The 20,426-nt window shown below is 49.2% G+C and overlaps 2 protein-coding genes, 1 long non-coding RNA gene and 2 other non-coding genes across 9 annotated transcripts in view; 1 reads left to right on the forward strand and 4 right to left on the reverse strand.

The window, feature by feature from the left end:
• Baz2a (bromodomain adjacent to zinc finger domain 2A) overlaps positions 1–4,815 on the reverse strand; it is a 37,644-nt gene extending 32,829 nt beyond the window's left edge. For 3 of the 5 annotated variants that reach the window (XM_040754710.1, XM_040754714.1, XM_040754713.1), the window contains exon 1: positions 4,616–4,814. In XM_040754710.1, the coding sequence (XP_040610644.1) occupies positions 4,616–4,619 (4 nt within the window). In that variant the 5' untranslated portion in view covers positions 4,620–4,814. Of the gene's footprint in view, positions 1–3,425; positions 3,526–4,615 lie in introns of those variants that run through there. The other 2 variants (XM_040754711.1, XM_040754715.1) reach the window with 2 other exon arrangements.
• LOC110342740 lies at positions 220–1,804 on the forward strand. The gene is made up of 2 exons (XR_002384905.2): positions 220–997; positions 1,458–1,804. It is a non-coding gene; the product is annotated as an uncharacterized LOC110342740 (long non-coding RNA).
• Positions 4,816–6,757: 1,942 nt separating the features above from the next.
• Atp5f1b (ATP synthase F1 subunit beta) lies at positions 6,758–13,825 on the reverse strand. The gene is made up of 10 exons (XM_040754720.1): positions 13,668–13,825; positions 13,032–13,214; positions 12,634–12,808; positions 12,217–12,338; positions 11,813–11,997; positions 11,227–11,385; positions 11,016–11,138; positions 8,663–8,875; positions 8,152–8,353; positions 6,758–6,993 (listed from the first exon to the last, which is right to left on the reverse strand). The coding sequence occupies exons 1-10, from the start codon at positions 13,792–13,794 to the stop codon at positions 6,893–6,895; spliced, it is 1,590 nt and encodes a 529-aa protein (XP_040610654.1). The 5' UTR covers positions 13,795–13,825; the 3' UTR covers positions 6,758–6,892.
• Positions 12,080–12,151, reverse strand: LOC121143378. The gene has a single exon (XR_005880581.1). It is a non-coding gene; the product is annotated as a small nucleolar RNA SNORD59 (small nucleolar RNA).
• On the reverse strand, positions 12,891–12,965 carry LOC121143379. The gene has a single exon (XR_005880582.1). It is a non-coding gene; the product is annotated as a small nucleolar RNA SNORD59 (small nucleolar RNA).
• Positions 13,826–20,426: the final 6,601 nt, after the last annotated feature.

Genomic DNA, 20,426 nt, shown 5'->3' on the forward strand with positions numbered 1-20,426 from the left:
CTTGGGAGGCAGAGGCAGGCAGATCTCTGTGAGTTCAAAGCCAGCCTGGTCTACAGAGCTAGTTCCAGGACAGCCTCCAAAACAATACAGAGAAACCCTGTCTCGAAAAACAAAACAAACAAACAAACAAAGAGTTTGGCTTTGAAAAAAAAAAGCCGGGGGTGGGGGTGGGGGGTGGCAGCGCACGCCTTTAACCCCAGCACTCAGGAGGAAGAGGCAGGCGGATCTCTGTGAGTTCGAGACCATCCTAGTCTATGAGAGCTAATTACAGGACAGCCTCCAAAGCCACAGAGAAACCCTGTCTCGAAAAAATAACAACAAAAAAAAGACTTTGCATTCTCCTAAATGTGTATTGCAGGAAGCCAAGATAGGAAACAGCTCGCAGCTTACTGATTTTTTTTTCCAAGACAGGGTTTCTCTGTGTAGCCCTGGCTGACCTTGAACTCACAGAGACTCGCCTGCCTCTGCCTCCTCCACCACCTGGCACATACTGATTTTTTAATTCATACTTCTCATTTGCCACGTGAAGAAACAGCTACAGAGGCTTGCTGACTGGCTCAAGGTCCTACATTAGCTATAATACGAATAGAAAAGAAACTTCACTCCCTTCCCTTACAACTCAAGACTTTTCTGACTTCATAATTCCCCCTTAACCCAATGAGCTGTAATCCTAGAATATAAACGATTGCCTACACAGTTCAAAGCTAAGTCTGAATACCTAGGAAGAGCAACAGACAGAAAAGGGGCAACGAAATTCTGGCTGGTTGGGAGGTGTCAACAAATACCATCTCCTCTGAGGGACGCTAAGAGATTGGAAAGCTGGGTGTGGGTAGAATACGGTAGAGCCAAATCCAGCAGTCTAAATTGGCTTTCCTTACTCCTGAGGGGGATCCTGAAAGGGGGTCACACATCCCACCCAACACAGACAGTTCAGAACGGAAAGTCTGCCGACAACATGGGCCAGCAGAGGTTCAGGGGGTTCCTCCGCCCTCCTGAGGTAAGTAGATTACCGAGGGAAAGAGGAGACGGGGAAACAAAATATTTCTCTTTTCCGTCCAAATGGGTTTATAAAGTCGGTCACTGGTGGCCCACGCCTGTAATCCCTACACTGGCGGGAGATGGAGATGGGAGGGCGGCCATGCGCTCAAGGCCGGCTTGGTCTACATATCGAGTTCCAGGCTAACCAGGACTACAAGGTGAAACTTTGGAAAAACCAAAAGGAGATTTATAGGTCACCTGAGGGGGACACACACCTCACCCCTCCGACAGCGCACACTCAAGGGATGGGAATTCTTCCTTCTGCAGAAAGAAGCAGACTTATGCTATGGAATGCTAGCCCCCAAATAAACAAGAAAAAATAAACGTTACGTTGGAACTGCCACCTAAGGGCAGGAGGGGGAAGAGGCAGGTGCCGAGGGAAACTGGTGTCCTTTTTTCCCCTCCTCTTCCTTCTCCAGGGCAGATGAATCTCCGTACCTCCCACCAAACCAGTCCCGGACCGGGCAGGCAGGGGAGGAGCCTGCGCCAGCCAGACGTCCGTGACCACGCCCCTTCGCTTCACCACCACACACCCACACACACCCACTGCCGGCTCCGGAAGAGCCGGTTACTCCTGTGCCCTACTGTCCCCACCCCTTCCGAGCCCAGGCCTAGTCTCCTGGGCAACCTCTAGGCCCTAACCCAGCCTCGAGCCAGGAAGGAAAGGTGTCTGCTAAAGGACCACCTGGGATTAGCTGGGGAAAACAGGGCGTAAAGCATTTCCCCCCTCGTCGGGTGACCACGAATAAAATCCTTCTTTATCCCATTTAATCTGGGTTCTTCCCTGCTCTCTGAAGGATATGGGTGGGCTGGGGATATGTCCCAAAGCTAAGTGTTTCCTTTTTGCCAGACACGACACTTGTGAGCCCCCGTCCCCACGCCAAATCTGCACAACAGAGGGTATAATGACCCCATATGTCCCCAAACATTTCTCAATCCCATAAAACGCGGCCGGCTGTCCAACAAACCCCACCTTAAGAAGCTTCTGAAGAGAGAAAGGAGCCAGCGATCATTTTATCAGACCGAACCTCCCTCAAAACAAGAGGGTGAGAAATGAAAGGAGGGGTGAACGCCCGCTCCCCCTCTTCTCACACACCCCGTGTTCCACCGTACCTCTCTAACTCTGGGGTCAGCTGCCAGAGTGCCAGCCACTCTGGAGCCAAATGGGGGGCTATGAGGGCGGTGGTGGTACAGCAGCCTAGCTCTGTCTTCCCCTGCGCTTCCCGACACTGCAGGCATGCATCCCCAGACACCACAGGCTCACCCCAGCACCCCCAAAACCCCCCCACACACTGTCCTCCCAGCACTCTGGGTGGTGACTCACAACAGTATGAGCCGCCCTGACAGCCAATCCTGTGATTCTAGAGGCCGGGGCTCCAGAGGAGCAGCTGGGGGCTCAGCAGGACTCGGTGGAAGGAGTATCCCCACTCGCTGACCGAACCGATAACTGTAGCCACTGCTCGCTCGCCCCCCTACCTATCTATATTCCCATCGGTCCCCTTCGCCACTCAGGCTCAGGCAAGACAAGCTCAATGTATTTTGGGAAGGCTAGATCCCCTCATAGTAAACCAAAAGGGATACAACCCCTCCCCTCCTCCAAGTGGGCCTGCGCCCCTCGGATTTAGTCTCGTTTCCAGTTTCCCAATGGGCAGCTCCACGGTAGGGATGTAAGAAGACAGCGACAGCTATTTTTTTTCCTCTGGAGTCATCTGAAACAGAGAAGCTCGGGTTTCCTTTGCCTCACCCGGCACCCCAAATCCCTTAGAGACTCAGCCCGGGTCTGTTCTGCCGCAACAGCCGCCGAGGCCCAGGATCACAAGGTTCCCGCAGCGCGCTGACCCCCAGCGCCGGGACTAGGGGGAGGGGCCAGCTCCGAGCTCGGGCGAGCGCCCTTCCCACCTCGATCAGGGGGCGGTGCTGAGCTCCGACCCCAAACTCCCGCGGAGAAGGAAGCCTGAGGTGCGACTGGATTGAACTTGAGGGCGAGCGAGGCCCGGCGCTCAGAGACCGCGGCGTGCGTTGTCCCTCCCGCCCTTACGACGGGGAGTTGCCGGGGTGGCGGTTATCCCCCCTCCCGCTGGGGTTAGGATGGCGTGGGAAAGCGCTAGTTGCAGAGCAGAGGAGGAGAAGCCCAGACCGCGGCGGGAGATCCTCCCGGCGAGGAGAGGAAGGCGCGGGGGAGGGGAGATCCCGGGCCGGCACAGGAGGGCTCCCGGGAGAGGATGGCGGAGAGGCGTGAGAAGCATCCCGGTCACAGAGGACAGGGGAGGAACGGGCGAGCCGACGGTGCGGGGGAGACAGGAAGGTCAGACCCGGGATCCCACGGCCGGAGGCGGCTGCAGGGGACGCCCTGGACTCCGGGCCTGGAGGTGGATGCCGGGCCTCACCTGAAGCAGGGCCGGGTCGGACGGCGGCGGCGCAGGTGGCGGAGCCGGGCGGCGGCGCCTCCTCCCCCAGCCCGAGGCCGGCGGCGATGGAGGGGGGAGGTGGCGCTTAAAGGGGCAGGAGCTACCCGGGTGAGGACGAGCGCTCAGGGACGGCTGTCGCGGAGGATCCGCTGGGGGAGGGGAAAGCGGGTGGCGTCTCCTAGGGGCCAGAACCAGAAAGGATCCCAGATGCAGGAAAAGACCGAAACTTCTACGGCGTAGTTGGGAATGGCGGTGGGTCTGAACCAGAGTACTTTAAGATCCTCTCTCTCTCTCTCTCTCTCTCTCTCTCTCTCTCTCTCTCTCTCTCTCTCTCTCTCTCTCTCTCTCTCTCTCTCTCTCTCTCTGTCTCTGTCTCTGTCTCTGTGCGGGCACCCTCGGGCGCCAGCAAAGGAGGCTGGGGAGATGGTGGAAGCCACCGAGATTCTAGGGGAGCAGGAGAGGGAGCTCCAGGCCGAGCATGGCGGGGTCATGCACGCACAGCGAGCGCCCTGCTAGGTAAACACGCTTCTTCCGGGCTCCGCTCCGTACTACAGCTGTGGAGACTCCGGAATCAGGAAGCCACACAGGCGAAAACCCTCCCTGTCCTGTCAACCCTCTGGGTACTGTGGAGGCCATCCACAGCGGCGTAGTGAGGCTGAGCAGGACTGTGAGAGTCGGCTTTATTCACAGCTCAGATTGGCCCCGGCCACCGCCACCGCCACCACCACCCTTGCAGCAACCTCTGGGGCAACAGGAAGCAGCTGCTCAGTGCATCCCCGACCTGGTGGTGGGTTAGAACGGGGGGAAGGGGGAAGACTAGACTTTAAAGGCCTGAGAAGCTACGGGAAGGGGAAGCATCTCTAACAGGACCAAGAGTGGACTTAGTGGTGATTACTGTAAAATACTACTTGAATCTCGGGCGCTTCAGTGGGGGTGGGGGAGGAAGGAAGCCCTAACCTAAGATACAGCCCCAGGCTCTTCCTTAGAACTGGGTTTGCCAATGCTAGGACCTCATGAGGAGAAGCTCACCAGCTGAGCCCTGTGTCCCCACAGTCCATTTCCTCGCCTTCGCCCCCCAAAAGAGCAAAGGTTAGGCCCCACCCCTGCTGAGTCAGCCGGGGAGGGAGCTAGGCATCCCTCAGGCCTTTCCCAGGGGCTATCAGACTTACCCATGTCAGGCAGGCTGGCAGGACTCCAGATGAGGAGCCAGCTTGTCACCGTCCTTGGGTCTCGCTTCAGTGGAAGGCTACAGTTAGGTCCTCCCCAAGTATAAGCTGGGAACTCGAGAAAACAAACAAACCAAAAAAGCCAATGTATGCTTCCTGCGAAGCACACAGTCTGAACTGCTGTAGGGTGATGTCCCTGTGTGACAGACTGGGGTGGGAGGGAGGAGGCGGGGCTTCCACTGGGTGGAGAGAGGGAGGAGGCGAGGGCAGGGCGGGCCAGGAGAAATATGGAGGAAGGTTAGAGCTGTGTGAACACTTCGGGACTGTGGTAGGAGAGGGTAGTAAAGGGAGAAGGAGGCAAAGAGTTTCCGCTAACGAAAGGGTAAAGGTTCTTGATAAAGGTTGGGGGACATAAACACGGGGATGCAAATATCAGTTTCCAAGTCTGTATTTGGGTAACAAAACAAAAAGGGGTGACCAGCTTCTTACCCACTCCAGTCAGGATCTGGAGGTGGTGTCCTCACCCCCTAACAGCATTTCCCCCAATCCAAGCTTCTCCAGGAGCAAACTACCAAGCACAAATAACTCAGGAGCGCCACCTTCTGTCCAGATCTTGACACGGGCGGGACTGGAGTCAAGGACGTCATAGATGGGAGGAAGCTTGAGGCCTCTACTCCACCCCAGGAGCCTCTCCCAGAGCCCTTCCTCAACCCTTCAGGCCACAAGGGGCTCAGACTTTGAGACTGGCAGTCACTCTCAAGTTTCTGTCCTATGTAAACAACCTTGCAAGGTGGAGCTTATAGACGCAGACTCCGCAGGACGAAAGCCCCAGCTGGTTTGTAAACAGTCATTAGATGGCAGAAGTACCCCCTAACAAATAGCCTTTAATACATTTCAGACGGGTGAGATTCTGGTTCTTGTCGTCTTAAACTCTGCCACAAGAGGACGCTAGCTGGACTCAAACACACTGGAGGGCACAAAGTATGCCCTTCCTAATCTTTCAGGGATCTTAGCTGGCAGAACCTCAAAACATGCAAGTCTAGGTTTGTTGAAATATCTGGAGTCTGTGTATTAGGATCTTTCTGAAGAATGAAGGGCTAGACAAGACCCTCAATTGTAACATAATCAACATTTTCTAAAAGCTTAATCCCTGTCTTGAAAGAAGTCAACCTGTTTTCCAGAGATCCTTTTAAAACCATCCTGCAGGCTGGAGATTGCTTAGTGAATGATTAAGAGCACTGGCTGTTCTAGAGGACCCCAGTTCAATTCCTAGTACCCACCTGGAACTCAAAACTCTACAGCTTCAGTTCTGGAGGAGCTTATGCCTTCTGGAAAATGCAGACATAAAAATCATCTTGCACACTAGGTCTGTGTACTCAGAAGCAGGTTCCAATTGTAAAGTGTATAATCTCTAAAGGGAGGTCCAGGATAGCCAGGAGTATAGTGCGAGACTGCTTCAAAAGAATTAACCAAGCCAAGTCTTTAATCCCAGCACTCGGGAGGCAGGAGGATATCTGTGAGTTCCAGGCAAGCCTTGTCTACAGAGGATGTTCCTGGACAGGCTCCAAAACAACACAGAGAAACCCCATCTCAAAAAACCAAAAAAAGGAAGCCGGGCGTTGGTGGCGTACGCCTTTAATCCCAGCACTCGGGAGGCAGAGGCAGGCGTATCTCTGTGAGTTCGAGGCCAGCCTGATCTACAAGAACTAGTTCCAGGACAGCCTCCAAAACAATACAGAAACCCTGTCTCGAAAAACAAACAAAACAAAAAGAAAAAAGGAATTAACCATGAACTATTTGGATACACAGGGTACTGTGGAGCACACTTGTAATCTTAGCATTTGGAAGGCCAAGGCAAGGTCACTGAGGCCAGATAAAGGCTACCCAGCAAGATTCAAAAAACAACAAAGAAAAGTCATATGAAACACTCAGAAGCAAAATAAAATAAATTGAACACACCATAAGAACCAACGCTGAGGCTGTTAGGACCTCACCAACCACCGGAAACTTCACAAGCTCAACAGAATTTCATTGATGAATGAATCTTTATTTTTGATAATTGTTTCAAACATAAAACCTGACTTTATGTTAAATTCGGCCTCAGTCAACTGCATTGGAAGCTGTTTCAGAAGCAAGACAGACAAATGAGGGGTGTACACTTTATTGAAAACTTTAAATACTTCAGATAGGACATTGCATCTTCAGCGAGGCTCTTGTGTGGCTGACACAGGGACTGAGCTTCAGCTCGGAGGGTACAGTACAGAGTTAGCAGAAGGGCTCTCAGGACGCGTGCTCTTCTGCCAGCTTATCAGCCTTTGCCACAGCCTCTTCAATGGGTCCCACCATATAGAAAGCTTGCTCTGGGAGATGGTCATAGTCACCTACACAGGGGAGATACAATCAGTGAAAGTAGTTGCATCAACTTCCTGTACAGTATACAACCGTAGCATTTGAGGTCACTGGCCAGACTGGCAAATGTTTATCATCCAAAGAAACTTTTTTTTTGAGACAGGGTTTCTCTGTGTTGTTTTGGAGGCTGTCCTGGAACTTGCTCTGTAGACCAGGCTGGCCTCGAACTCACAGAGATCTGCCTGCCTCTGCCTCCCAAGTGCTGGGATTAAAGGCGTGCACCACCAACGCCTGGCCCAAAGAAACTTCCTTAAACTTCCAATTACTTTTTAGTTTTTGGGACAAGGTGTCATTATATAACCATGGATGGTCCTGAACTCAAGAACCCACAGAGATCTACTTGGGAGTACTGGGACTTAAAGGTGTGTACTACCACAGCTGTCCCTTCCAAGTATAGACAAGATACAGATTAATCCAGGTGTGGTGCACACCTTTAATCCCAAAACCTAGGAGTTAGAGGCAGGTGGATCTCTGAGATTAGAGGCCAGCCTGGTCTACAGAGCCAGTTCCAGGACAGTCAGGGCTGTAACACAGAGAAACCCTGTCTTGAAAAACAAAACAAAAAAGGAAACCATAGTTTGAAGCCAGAGAGATGGCTCAGCAGGTAAGAGCATGGAAAGCTCTTCTGGAAGACACCAGTTTAGTTCCCAGCATCTACAGGATGGTTCACCTGTAACCAACCCTTCTGGCCTTCATTGGCAGTTCAAGGGATCTAACCCCACCCACCCCCAGGCTCCTACATGTACATGCATGCACTCAGACACATAAGCATTGAAAAACATGTTCATATATAATTTGGAGCACTTGAGTTCAAATTCTTACTCTTGGGGGACTCAGTGCATTGGACAATTTAATATTTTCTGTAATACCCCCCTTTAATGAAAGGTATACAATACACATTATTTGTGTTATACTGGGAAGATACCATGAAGAATATTCAATTAGGGCTTCGGTTTTTCTTTTTTTAGTTTTTGAGACAGGGTTTCTCTGTATTGTTTTGGAGGCTGTCCTTGAACTCACAGAGATCCCCCTTTCTCTGTCTTCCAAGTGCCGGGATTAAAGGCGCCCCCCCCCCCCCCCCCGGCAGTTTTTCTATCATTTTTATGGTTAACTTGGCAGAAAAATCTCACCGGCTAAAATCTGCTGGAATCCTTTAATGGTCTCCTTCAAGGGCACCAACTTTCCCATATGACCAGTGAAGACCTCAGCAACCTGGAATGGCTGAGACAAGAAACGCTGTATTTTCCTTGCCCGAGACACAGTCAATTTATCTTCCTCAGAAAGTTCATCCATACCCAAGATGGCAATGATGTCCTGGAGAGATTTGTAGTCCTAAAAGAACACAAGATAAAAGGACAGAGTCAAGCGCATATTCCTATTATTTAGAAACCTACTAGAAGTTTCAGGACAGCCCTGGTAGAAGTTTGTATCTAGTTCTTCCTATTCGTCATCAATTACACTAAAAACCGGGTTCTAAAGGTGAAGAACTCTGAAACAGGACCTCACCAGCAGTACCAGCTTATCCTCTCCATCTTCCTTGTTCCAAAACACATCCCACAAATGACTAGAAAAGATCCAGCCCTTAGTTCTAAAATTCCTTCCTTGTGACTTGAGAGCCACTGACCCCACGGAGACACTCACTTGCAGGATCTTCTGCACCCCTCGGGCCACATCGTAATGTTCATTGCCAACAATATTTGGATCCATGATTCGAGATGTGGAGTCCAGAGGATCCACAGCTGGGTAGATGCCCAACTCAGCAATGGCACGGGACAGCACGGTTGTAGCATCCAAATGGGCAAAGGTAGTTGCAGGGGCAGGGTCAGTCAAGTCATCCGCAGGCACATAGATGGCCTAAAGAGAGTCAAGAACTCACGGAGGTCAGCAGCGAGCAAACTCATCCCTACTTAGATCATCTGCCTTTCCCAGCTCTGTCTCACTGTCTTACTACAGGCCCATGCTAGCCTCAAAATCAGGACTTCTGTCCTAGCAACCTTGGTGCTAGGTCAGTGTCCTGTGCTACACTATAACTCCATTGTAATGGTACCAACTTTTAGGGAAGTTCTGCTCTTAAACTGTCAAAGGTCCACTGGTGGTGTCGAATGCCTTTGATCCCAGCACTCAAAAGCAGGGGGCTGCCTGGATTACAGATCAAGTTCAAAGACAAACAAGGCTACAACAGGGACCCTGTCTTGAAAAACCAAAAACCAAATAAAAACAAAACAACAAAAAAACCCACAAAACAAAAAAAGCCTTCTAGCACTAGGTGAACATGAACATACGAGCACACAATAGTGGCTGGAGAGATAATGGCTCAGATGTTAAGAGCACTGTCTAGCCGGGCGGTGGTGGCGCACACCTTTAATCCCAGCACTCGGGAGGCAGAGGCAGGCGGATCTCTGTGAGTTCGAGGCCAGGCTGGACCGACAGCCTCCAAAACAATACAGGGAAACCCTGTCTCTTAAAAACCAAAAAAGAGCACTGTCTGCTCTTCGAGAGGTCCTGAGTTTAATTCCCAGCAACTACATGGTGGCTCACCACTGTCTGTAGCTCCTATTCTAGGGAACCTGGCACTCACAGACATACAAACCACTAGTGCACATATAATAAAAATAAACAATTAAAAAGTGCACAATAGTTTAGTGATCATAAGAGTGCACCTCTAATGACTAGGCATGCTTATCATTCAAAGCCTTGAGGTCAAGCTCCAGAATACTTGCCCCACAACACACAAACAAGGGAACAATGAAAGCCCGACGAGCAAATGGCTCTCATCTGCAATCCCAACACTTAGGAAGCAGCCAGGAAGACTGCTATGGGTTAGCAAACTAAGCTGGGTAGATATTAAGCACCAGGCCAGCTAGAACAACACAGGCCTACCTAATCTCGAGTGAAATTGTGTTACTATTGCTGTGTGCCCTCATGAGTTTATGTGCATGTGTCAGATTCCTGGAACTGGAATAACAGGTGACTGTGAACCACCATTAGGAATTAGGATATAATCCAAATACTTTGCAAGAGCAGGATTTTTTTTTTCCTTCTGGAGACAGAGTTTCTCTCTGTAGCTTAGGAGCCTATCCTGGAACCCACTTTGTAGATAAGGCTGGCCTAGAACTCACAGAGATCTGACTGCCTCTGCCTTCCAAGTGCTAGGATTAAGGTGTACACCACTACTGCCAGGCATCAGAAAGTACTTTTAATTGTTGAGCCATTGCTCCAGCCCCAGACACCTTCAAATTCATTAGATTTGTGTTTTATTTTCTGGGTTTTGTGAGACAAACCCTGAGTGTTATGTAGCCAAGATAGCCAGGAACTCACTATGGAGCTGAAAATGCCTTGAATTCCAGAGCTTCCTGCCTCTTCCCATGTGATAAAGTCATGGCATTTAATACCAGCTCCAGCTAGTGTTTGTTTTAAATTTACCATTTACAGCCTATCACACAAACATGGGATTTTACATATTATTCTAACTGGTTAATTCCCTATTCAAAAGTCCTCTTGAAGTATGCATACATTTAATCCTAATACTTGGGAGGCATATGGATCTCTGAGTTCAAGACCAGCCTGGTCTTTAAAGAGTTCCAAGGATACAAAAAGGTGAAACCCTGTGTCAAACAGCCCTCCAAAGTAAGGCCCCCTGAACTCAGAGATCCACCTGTTTCTGCCTGAGCCCTGGGATTGAAGGTCTGTGCCACCACGCAGACACCAAGTGTTATTTTAATGTGTACATATATGTATGCTTGAATCCATATACACTCACCATGTGTGTGCAGGTTGCCTATGACACAGACCAGCAGAGGGCAGCAGATCCACTCAGTTGGAGCTACAGATGGTTATGAGCCACCTGAGGGCTCCAGGGAACTAAACTAAACCAAAGTCCTCTGGAGAGAGAGAAGCGTTCTCTCTTAACCACTGCACTCTCTCTCCAGGCCAAAATACAAGGTTTACATCTCCCTTGATTCTTCAACTGTAATCTTTACCCACTTATTCTTACCTGTACAGAGGTGATAGAACCCTTCTTGGTGGTGGTGATTCTTTCCTGCATTGTACCCATGTCAGTGGCTAGAGTGGGCTGGTAGCCTACGGCAGAAGGGATTCTGCCCAATAAGGCAGACACCTAAAAGACAGAAGGGAAAGCCTGGTCTATATGTCCACACCTTTATGCTATTATACACAACCAGTCCTCTCCAGGCTTCCCCCATTACCTCTGAGCCAGCCTGGGTGAAACGGAAGATGTTGTCGATAAACAGCAGGACATCTTGACCTTCTTGGTCTCTGAAGTATTCAGCAACAGTAAGGCCAGTCAGAGCTACCCGGGCACGAGCACCAGGTGGTTCATTCATCTGACCATATACCAACGCCACCTATGGTTAAGTACACACATCAGAAAAGTTAGCAGGTTCCCAAGCAGGGAAAGAAACCATCATGTCTCCCACTTAGATACCAATGTTTGTTTGCAAATTTCTTCTCCCCATTAGACATAAAACTCAAACACTAAAGATAATTTCTGAACTGGAAATAAAATAAAATATATAAAACAGAGTTGTCTGATATGGGAATCCCTCCCATTTAATCCCTGCAAATCAGCTCTCAAATTACTGGGTTACTATCAAAAGTAAAGACTAGAAATACCTCACACGAGAGGAAAATGTACTCTGGTGTACAAGAAAAGTAGTGGGAAAGTATTTTGTTTACAGGTCCTGGGACACTTAACATCAAATACAAAACATGGCTTCAGCTGGCACTGTTTTTTGAGTCTACTACGTGGGCATCAATCTGCTCAGCACTCACCTTAGAGGTGGCATCTTTTAGGTTGATGACACCAGACTCAATCATTTCATGGTACAAATCATTGCCCTCGCGGGTCCTTTCGCCAACCCCAGCAAACACTGAGTACCCACCATGGGCTTTAGCGACATTGTTGATTAACTCCATGATCAGTACTGTCTTCCCAACACCAGCTCCACCAAAGAGTCCTAGGATAAAAGGAGGTATTTCAGGTCTCAGCATTCCCAAATTAATCCACCTTCAAACAATGTTCATTTCTGCCCATCTTTTCCTTCTCAGCAATGGTATCTGGCTTCAGCAATGTCAGAAGAACGAAAGTCAGAAACTAATCATCAACGAAGGACACCACTCGGATGGCATTTCCCTCCCTTGCTGTATCTGGAGGCACCTGACAACCACCAACATACCGATCTTGCCACCCTTGGCATACGGGGCCAGCAGGTCCACAACCTTTATACCCGTCACCAGGATCTCCTGCTCCACACTCATCTCTACGAACTCAGGAGCTTCCGCATGAATAGGAGCAAACCTGTAAGGTTAAAAAACGAGAAGAGAGTCAGTGAAGTTCACCGTCCGGGGAAGCCACTCAAGTCCCTGCCAATAGCTGAGTCTAATCTCGTCCAGGTAGCTGTCATGTCACATCTTTCTGCAATAAAGACTTTGTCTCAGGAATAAATGACCCCTTTCCTGAACCTTAATGTAACAAAATCCCTTTACATAAATGAAGACTAGGGAAACTCGTCTTTACTACAAGCAATTACCCTAATGTGTAAAACTGCAAGGTAAAGTTCCCACGTACAAAGATGCAGCCGAGGGGAACTTACTGTTTGGTTTTGATAGGGCCTCGCTCATCGATAGGCTCACCAATGACGTTCATGATTCGGCCCAAGGTCTCCGGACCGACGGGAATTTTGATTGGTGCGCCCGAGTCCAGGACTTTCTGCCCCCTAACCAAGCCTTCAGTACCATCCATAGCAATGGTTCGGACAGTGCTCTCCCCTGTGAGATAAACGCACCAGAGGTTACATGGACCAAATCACTGACACTACGAGACAAAGTGTGCCCAAAAGTAAACAAGACTCCCCCTCAGCAACTGAATGCGGCTTCAGCAATATCAGAAGAACGAAAGTCATTTTGATAAAATCATCACAGAAGGGAGACAGCATTTATTTTGTGACACTTAACAAGCTCTTCACACCTAAAAAAAAAAAATCCTACTTACCCAAGTGCTGGGCCACCTCCAAAACCAGTCTGGTCTCCCTGCCCTGCACTTCCAGGGCATTTAAGATGGGGGGCAATCCCTCATCGAACTGGACGTCCACCACGGCGCCGATGACCGCCACGATTCGTCCGGTGGCAGCGCCTGCCTTCGGCGACGGAGACGTCTGCGCAGCATAGTCTCTGGCTAACAGACAAAAGAGACATTGGACGGCGTTGGGAGGGGGTCAGGACAGGTAAAGGTCAACCGAGGCCGCGGTCTACCCCAAGGAAGGGCTAGTCGGCCCAGGCTCAGCACCCGGCTAGCGCACGAGGCGAGCGTGTGGACCAGGCCACGCTGCCATCGAGGACCCGCCCGCACCGCTGGCCCAGCCTCGTGCACAAAACCGCCATTGCTCTGGCGTCTGGCATCCCCCTCCGCACCACAAGGTCAAGGCAGCTCGCCTGTCGCTTTCCCGTCACAAAACGGGACGCTGCTGGTCCGATCCACAATCTCTGGTGCAGCCCTCCCTGTCCTCCCGCCGCCGGACCGCGGTTCGCTGTCCCCCGGTCTCCTTAGGGAAAGCGGATCCCCTAGGCCCCGGCTCAAGGTCACGGGGGAAAGAGACGAGCCCCGGTCCTCCCCGAGGACGGCGCTTACCAGGATGGACCGCGGCGGGAGCGGCTCGCAGCAGCAGCTGCGCCTGGGGTAGCGCCGCCGAAGGGCTGAGTCCCCGCAAGGCCCCGGAGGCCGAGGCCGAGGCCACACGCCCCACAAGACTCAACATGGCGGAGTCCTGGTAGAGACTGAACGTCGCAGCGCTCCCCACCGCCTGGCCTGCAGACGGGGCGGGGCCACCTCTGCCTCGGCGCCGCCATTGACTGAGGCTGCTGCTCGTAATTCTCAACGACGCTCCTATAGGGTAAGTGACCCGAAGCTTCTCAGCTATTGGTCTAAACTGGTGCCAATCTGAAACGCGTCTTTTTGATTGGTGGAAGAACCCTCCAAGCCTCGAAACCTGATTGGGACAGGCGAATATCAGTCGTAGCGGGTATTTGGCGGAAGTATGTTGAGCGAGGGGCGGGGTTCCTGTTGAACGTGGACTAGGGCTGTTTTTGATTGTCCTTGGACCTTGAGGGAGGTGACAGCCGCAGAAGGTTAACCTGGTGGCGGATCTGAATGTCAGAATGGAGCCTTCTGTGGCTAGTGAGGGCGGAAGTTTCCAAGTAACTCAGATCTTTATCCTCTAAAGCCACGCAGTGAAAGAAACTAAAGCAACCCGTCCTTTCACAGACAGGTGCCCTGCATGGAGGGAATAAGGTTATTAATGACACCCGAGGGATACACTTGGGTCCCCTAGGCTCGTACAGAAATTGCCCTAACCATACGTGATGGAGGCAGAACCCTGTGATTCCAGAATTTGACAGGTGTAGGACCAAGAGTTGTAAGGTGGTGGACTTGAACGACTTGAGACCTCGTCTCGGACACAAAACTAAAGACTAGAAATAATAGACGTTGGCTGTGGTATATATGTAGGCATCCCTAAGATAAATTAGAAAGGAAGAATGTGCCAGAGGTACGTGTGCCTGAAACCATGCATGTCTCTTTAGTTGGTAGCTAAGGTGAAAACTTAGAGAAAGACGAGCCCAAAGCGAGAAGCCTGAGCCAAGTCTCCAACGACTCTTGAATGAAAGCGGAAGTTAGCTAGTGTGCGTTCCTCCAGAATGGAAAGTCAGAGTCCACAGCCTTCTTTCCTGAGATATCAACTTTAGTCAGCCAGCGACATTGGTGATGAGGTGGGGGTCTAACAGGAAGAAAGGGAGAACCCTTAATCTCCCGGTGAGCACACAGAGCCGGAGTACTGCACCAGACTACTTCCCATCGTTTTCCGTTCTCATTTTTCTGCATGAGAAAAGTTTCTTTGGCAGTGGAGAGCTAGCAATGGCTGTATGTAGTGTGTGTGTGTGTGTATACACGCCAAACTTCAAGTGCTGTATGTAAGCACAGAACAGACTTGTGTGTTTGTGGTTCTGGGGTGTCACACATAGCAGCCTCTACAACTAAGCTATTTCTCTAAACCCACCCACTTAAACTCAAGATCCTCCTCCTCCCCCATCCCAAGTGCTTTCACAGGCACGTGCCAGGTCACCTGCAGAAGAAAGTGCTGAGTGTGCACTCTTGTTTTGCCCCACAGCAACCCTTTTTGTGTATTTTTAATGCAGATAGGTATTTTGAGTGTTTGGGTCTAGGAGGTCAAACGATGCTCTCAGATTTCCTGGGTTGTGAGCCACCTAACATGGGTGTTGGGACTAGAACCCTGGGAGAACTGTGGTTAACGGCTGAGCTCCCATTCTAGGACACCTCTCCCACTTTGAGACAGGGTCTTTATAGTGGGTTAAATGAGAATGGCCCCCATAGGCTCGTATACATGTTTAGTCACCAGGGAATGAAGTGCTGGAGAAGGACTAGGAGGCGTGGCCTTGTTGGAGCCGTTGTGTCACTGGGTCCTCTCCCCTCCATCCTGCCTCTCCTGCCTGAGGATCAGAATGTGGCTCTCAGCCACTGCTTCAGCCCCACGCCTGTTTGCTTGCTATCATGATGATCATGGACTAGCCTAAAACTATGAGCAAACACCCAGGTAAATGTTTTCTTTCTAAGAGTTGCACTGGGCATGGTTCTCTTCACAGGGATACAGAGATGGGTGACTAGGACTGTCTCACTGCGTAGCCCCGTGGCCTCTAACTAACTGCTATGTAAGTGAGGCTGGCCTGGAACTCTGATCTCCCCACTTCTACCTCCATGTGCTACCATTCCTAGATGATTTTTTTTTGGGGGGGCTTGGTTTTCAAGACAGGGTTTCTCTGTGTATCTTTGGAGCCCGTCCTGGAACTTGCTCTTTGGCCCAGTTGGCCTTAAACTCACAGAGATCCGCCTGCCTCTGCCTCCCGAGTGCTGGGATTAAAGGCATGTGCCACCAATACCCGGCTTCTCGTTTTCTTTTGTTTTTTTTTAAAGATTCATTTATTTATTACATATACAATGTTCTGCCTACAGGCCAGAAGAGGGCACCAGATTGAGTTGTAGATGGCTGTGAGCCACCATGTGGTTGCTGGGAAATGAACTCAGGTCCCCTGGAAGAGCAGTCAGTGTTCTTAACCTCTGAGCCACCTCTCCAGCCCCAAGTTTCTAGTTTTCTTATTGCTCCTTCTTCCTTGGCTCTCCTCTATTTATCCTCTCTGCCTGCCGGCCCCGCCCATTCTTGCTCCTCACCATTGACCTTTCAGCTTTGTTAGGACCACCAGGTGTTTTAGACAGGCACAGTAACAGAGTTAAACAAATGCAGCATAAACAAAAGTCACACACCTTAAAGTAATATTCCACCACATAGAGCTGAAGTTTCTGTAGTGCAGATATAACACTTAAGCAGGAGCCAGACTAGGGTCAAACTTTGATTTTGTTAATTACTAGGTATCACCAGAATAAGTCCTTTCTCTGTGTATCACTTTATGTATAGAAGGTTTCAGTTATGATCTCACCAGCTGTTCAGATCATTAAATGGAGTAATATATGAAAAACAATTCGAAACACTATCTGGCTGGGCAGTGGTGGCACACACCTTTGATTTCAGCACACAGGAGGCAGAAGCAGGTGGATTTCTTTGTGGTCAGCCTGAGCTACAACAGAGGAACTGTCCCAAAGACACAAAAACAGTATCTGGTGTATAGTTCAGACACGTTAGCTATCATCTGTACTTTAAAAAATGTGTGTTTGGTTTTTTTTTCTTTTTTTTGGTTTTTTCGAGACAGGGTTTCTCTGCGGCTTTGGAGGCTGTCCTGGAACTTGCTTGGTAGTCCAGGCTGGTCTCGAACTCACAGAGATCCGCCTGCCTCTGCCTCCCAAGTGCTGGGATTAAAGGCGTGTGCCACCACTGCCAGGCATGTATGGGTGTTTTGTTACATGTTTAACTGTCCTCTCTGAGGATGTCAGGCGCCCTGGGAGTGGAGTTATACATTGCTAGAAATTGACCCGAATCCTCTATGCACCACCACTGCCTTGACAGTCAGTTTATGCAAGTGATGCTTCATGTGAAATAGAAGTTTTCAGCCATGTCTGCTGGGCACATCTGTACTCACAAGTGACTATGCCCTGGAAATTTGTAACTGGACCCTCACCAATCTTATGATAAAACTGTATTTCTCACTAACTCATCTTACAATATTGATACCCACACTGGTCATGCTCCCGAATTCTTCCAGAACTCTTGTAATTCTTGAAATTGAAATATTGTTTGCATTATCCACCAGGAACACATTCCAGCGTCCCTACAGATATCTGCAACTTTGGATGACACCAGCCCATATGTGTTTTTCTTGTATTTAAATGCTTATGGTAAAGTTTAACGTACATATTAGGCAATAATAGAACAATCACCTTTTTCAGGGTTGATGTTCAAACCCATGAATGAAATGAGAGTGCCATATATGCAGACCACAATAAATTTATTATATGAAAGTGGTCTTTCTCAACATCCATCACTGTACCACACTCACCAGCAGAGCACACTGTTGCAATACTTGTAATCACAGAACTTGGTCGGAGGCAGGACTGCTAAATCAGGACCAGCCTAGGCTACCTAGCAGGAACCAATCAAACAACAGAAACATCGGCTTAGCTACACTTGATCTTAGCCAAAAGGCCGAGAAGCGATTGGCTTAGCTGTTTAGAGTACTGGCTACACTTGCAGAGGATCCAGGTTCAATTCCTCGTACTCACATGGAGGCTCACAACTGTAACTCTATTCCCAGGGAACCTGATGCCCTCTTCTGGCCTCCAAGGGCATCAGACACACAGGGTACATAAACATATATGTAGACAAAACATACATGAACACATAAAACCAGAAAAAAAACACAAGCCTAAATTCCAATACAAACCTCCCCCTCCAACCCATGCAATATCCCCTTCAGAATTCAACTTTGACATGTTCATTTTTACTATTCCTCCAGTTGTACATGAACATACTTACATTCTCAACATGTGGGTGAGGGTTAGGTGAACCCTTCACATTGCTTAAAACCATCTGAAGATCATTTATGACTTGTAACAGCAAAATTAGAGTAGCTATTTCCTAACTCTTTGCTACTTTATAAATTGTAAGTATCTGACATGCAGGATATTGATATGCAACCCACTGGAGGCCCATAGGTTGAGATCCTCTGAGAGTGGCATACAGGATGAGTTCCTTCCAGTTGAGGACAGCTCAGAGGTTTAGTGCTTTCCTTTTTTTTTTCTCGAGACAGGGTTTCTCTGTATTGTTTTGGACCGTGTCCTGGAACTCGCTCTGTAGACCAGGCTGGCCTCGAACTCACAGAGATCCGCCTGCCTCTGCCTCCCGAGTGCTGGGAATAAAGGTGTGCACCAACACCCGGCTGGTTCAGTGCTTTCAAAGGATCAGGATTTGGTATCCAGCACCCACGTGGTGGCTCATAACCATTTCTAACACCAGTTCTGGAGACCTGACGCCATCTTCTGGACTCCAGGGGCATTGCATATACACATGGTGCACACAGACACATGCAGGTCACTCATTAAACATTCATCTAGTGTTGCCTATCCTACTTCCTTGCTCAGAAAGGACCAGTCAAAAATGTTTAGCAAGGCCTCAGTGTGTAGCTCAGTCAGTGGTAGAGCACTTTCCTGTTGTGTGGGCGTACCCAGACTGTGTCAAGCGCTAAAATGTCTCACACATCCCAGTCCCGACCTGCCTGCCTCCTGAGTGTGTGGATTAATGGAGTGTACCACCATGCCTGGCAGTACACAGAATATCCATTACTGAGTTGTTTCAAGCGTTTATAAGCTGTGAGACCAGTCCTTGGAGTTTTAGACACATTTATCTGTTCCACATGCCAAATTGCAACAAAATAAGGTTGTATAGTTTACAAAGACTAGCATAATTTATGATAAGGACAAGGACAAAGAATTATCAAGTTTCCCAAGTTTCTATCTGTGGCTATTCCCTCTACTGCTTTGTTTTTCGAGACAGGTTTTCTCTATGTAGGTTTAGAGGTCCTTGAACTCATAGATTTGTCTGACTCCTGCCTTGAGTGGCGGAGCTGAAGGCAGCACCCCTTGAAAGTCAAGGTTGTACTATGTACTTTTACCACAGGTTGGTTCTAACCTTACACAGCCACACATGAACTCATCCCCCTGACTGTACCTAAGTGGTAGGTGGGACCACAGGTATGAGCTATCAGGCTGCTGGCTTGAAGCTCAAGAACTACCCTTGCCTGTCTTATGCTTGAAGGCGTATGTCCAAATATGTAGAAAAAAGGTTAAAATCCTAGAGCCAAATGTGGTGGTGTGCCTTTTTCACTTAGTGACCCTAACTCAACAGTTAAATGTGCTTGCTATTCAATGAGGGCCGGAGTACAAATACCAGCACCCATGTAAGGTACACAATCACTCATGTTCCCAAGGGGCCAGATACCTTCCGGCCTCCAACAGTACCCCCCACATTTAGGTGCTAGATATGGTTAGTGAAGAGAACACAGTTCTGAGGACCCACGTGTAGCTAGTTGCCTAGAACTCCAGTCCAAGGGGCTTCAAGTCTTGCATCTAAGAAGACCAGCATACACACAGAACTTTTTTTTTTTTCCAAGACAGGGTTTCTCTGTGTAGCCCTGGCTGTCCTTGAACTCAGAGATAACACCTGCCTCTGCCACCCATAGCACTGGGATCAAAGGTGTGCACCACCAAACCAGTCTTTACAGGGCACACACACATATAATACATTTTTTTCAAAAGGAAAGAGACAAGCTTGTTTTTAAAATAACTTAAGGGTGGGCACAGTGCCACATACCTTGAATCCATGTCAGCCTCTAGAAGAGGTTTTATTATAAGGATACATGGATATATAGAAGGAGACACTTAAGGGACAATTTTACATGCTAGCTTCTCACTGGACTGGACACAGTTCAGAGGTAAAGATGCTGCAACCAAGTCTGCCAACCTGAGTTTGAGCTCCAGGACCCACATGGTGGAAGAACCAACTCTACCAGGTAGCTCTCTGACCTACACTAATGTGCTGTGTCATAACCACCTGAGCCATCTCCCCAAAGCCATAGCTGTTGTTCTCTGAGCTATGTACACACAGAAATCATCGTGGAATAATCTCTATCCTTAGCACTTCATCCAACATGGCCTGAGACACCATGAATAGCAACGGAATGCTTTAGCGTACAGCATTCCCTGCTGGACACACACACTGTGGAGGGAACACCGCTAAAATGCAGGAGCTGAAAGGCATACAGGACAACACACCTAGTTTTTTTTTTTTTTTTTTTTTTTGGTTTTTCGAGACAGGGTTTCTCTGTGGTTTTAGAGGCTGTCCTGGAACTCACTTTGTAGACCAGGCTGGTC

Source organism: Mesocricetus auratus, unplaced genomic scaffold (assembly GCF_017639785.1).
Source record: "Mesocricetus auratus isolate SY011 unplaced genomic scaffold, BCM_Maur_2.0 Super-Scaffold_100011, whole genome shotgun sequence".
Classification (NCBI taxonomy): domain Eukaryota; kingdom Metazoa; phylum Chordata; class Mammalia; order Rodentia; family Cricetidae; genus Mesocricetus; species Mesocricetus auratus.

Excerpts from the sequence above, each read along its gene's own strand:
- Atp5f1b (XM_040754720.1), bottom strand. The coding sequence starts at position 13,794 with ATGTTGAGTCTTGTGGGGCGTGTGGCCTCGGCCTCGGCCTCCGGGGCC. Across the intron at positions 8,354-8,662 it reads GGGTGCAGAAGATCCTGCAA|GACTACAAATCTCTCCAGGA; the intron begins GTGAGTGTCTCC and ends GTGTTCTTTTAG. Across the intron at positions 6,994-8,151 it reads ATTCCAGCAGATTTTAGCCG|GTGACTATGACCATCTCCCA; the intron begins GTGAGATTTTTC and ends TCCCCTGTGTAG.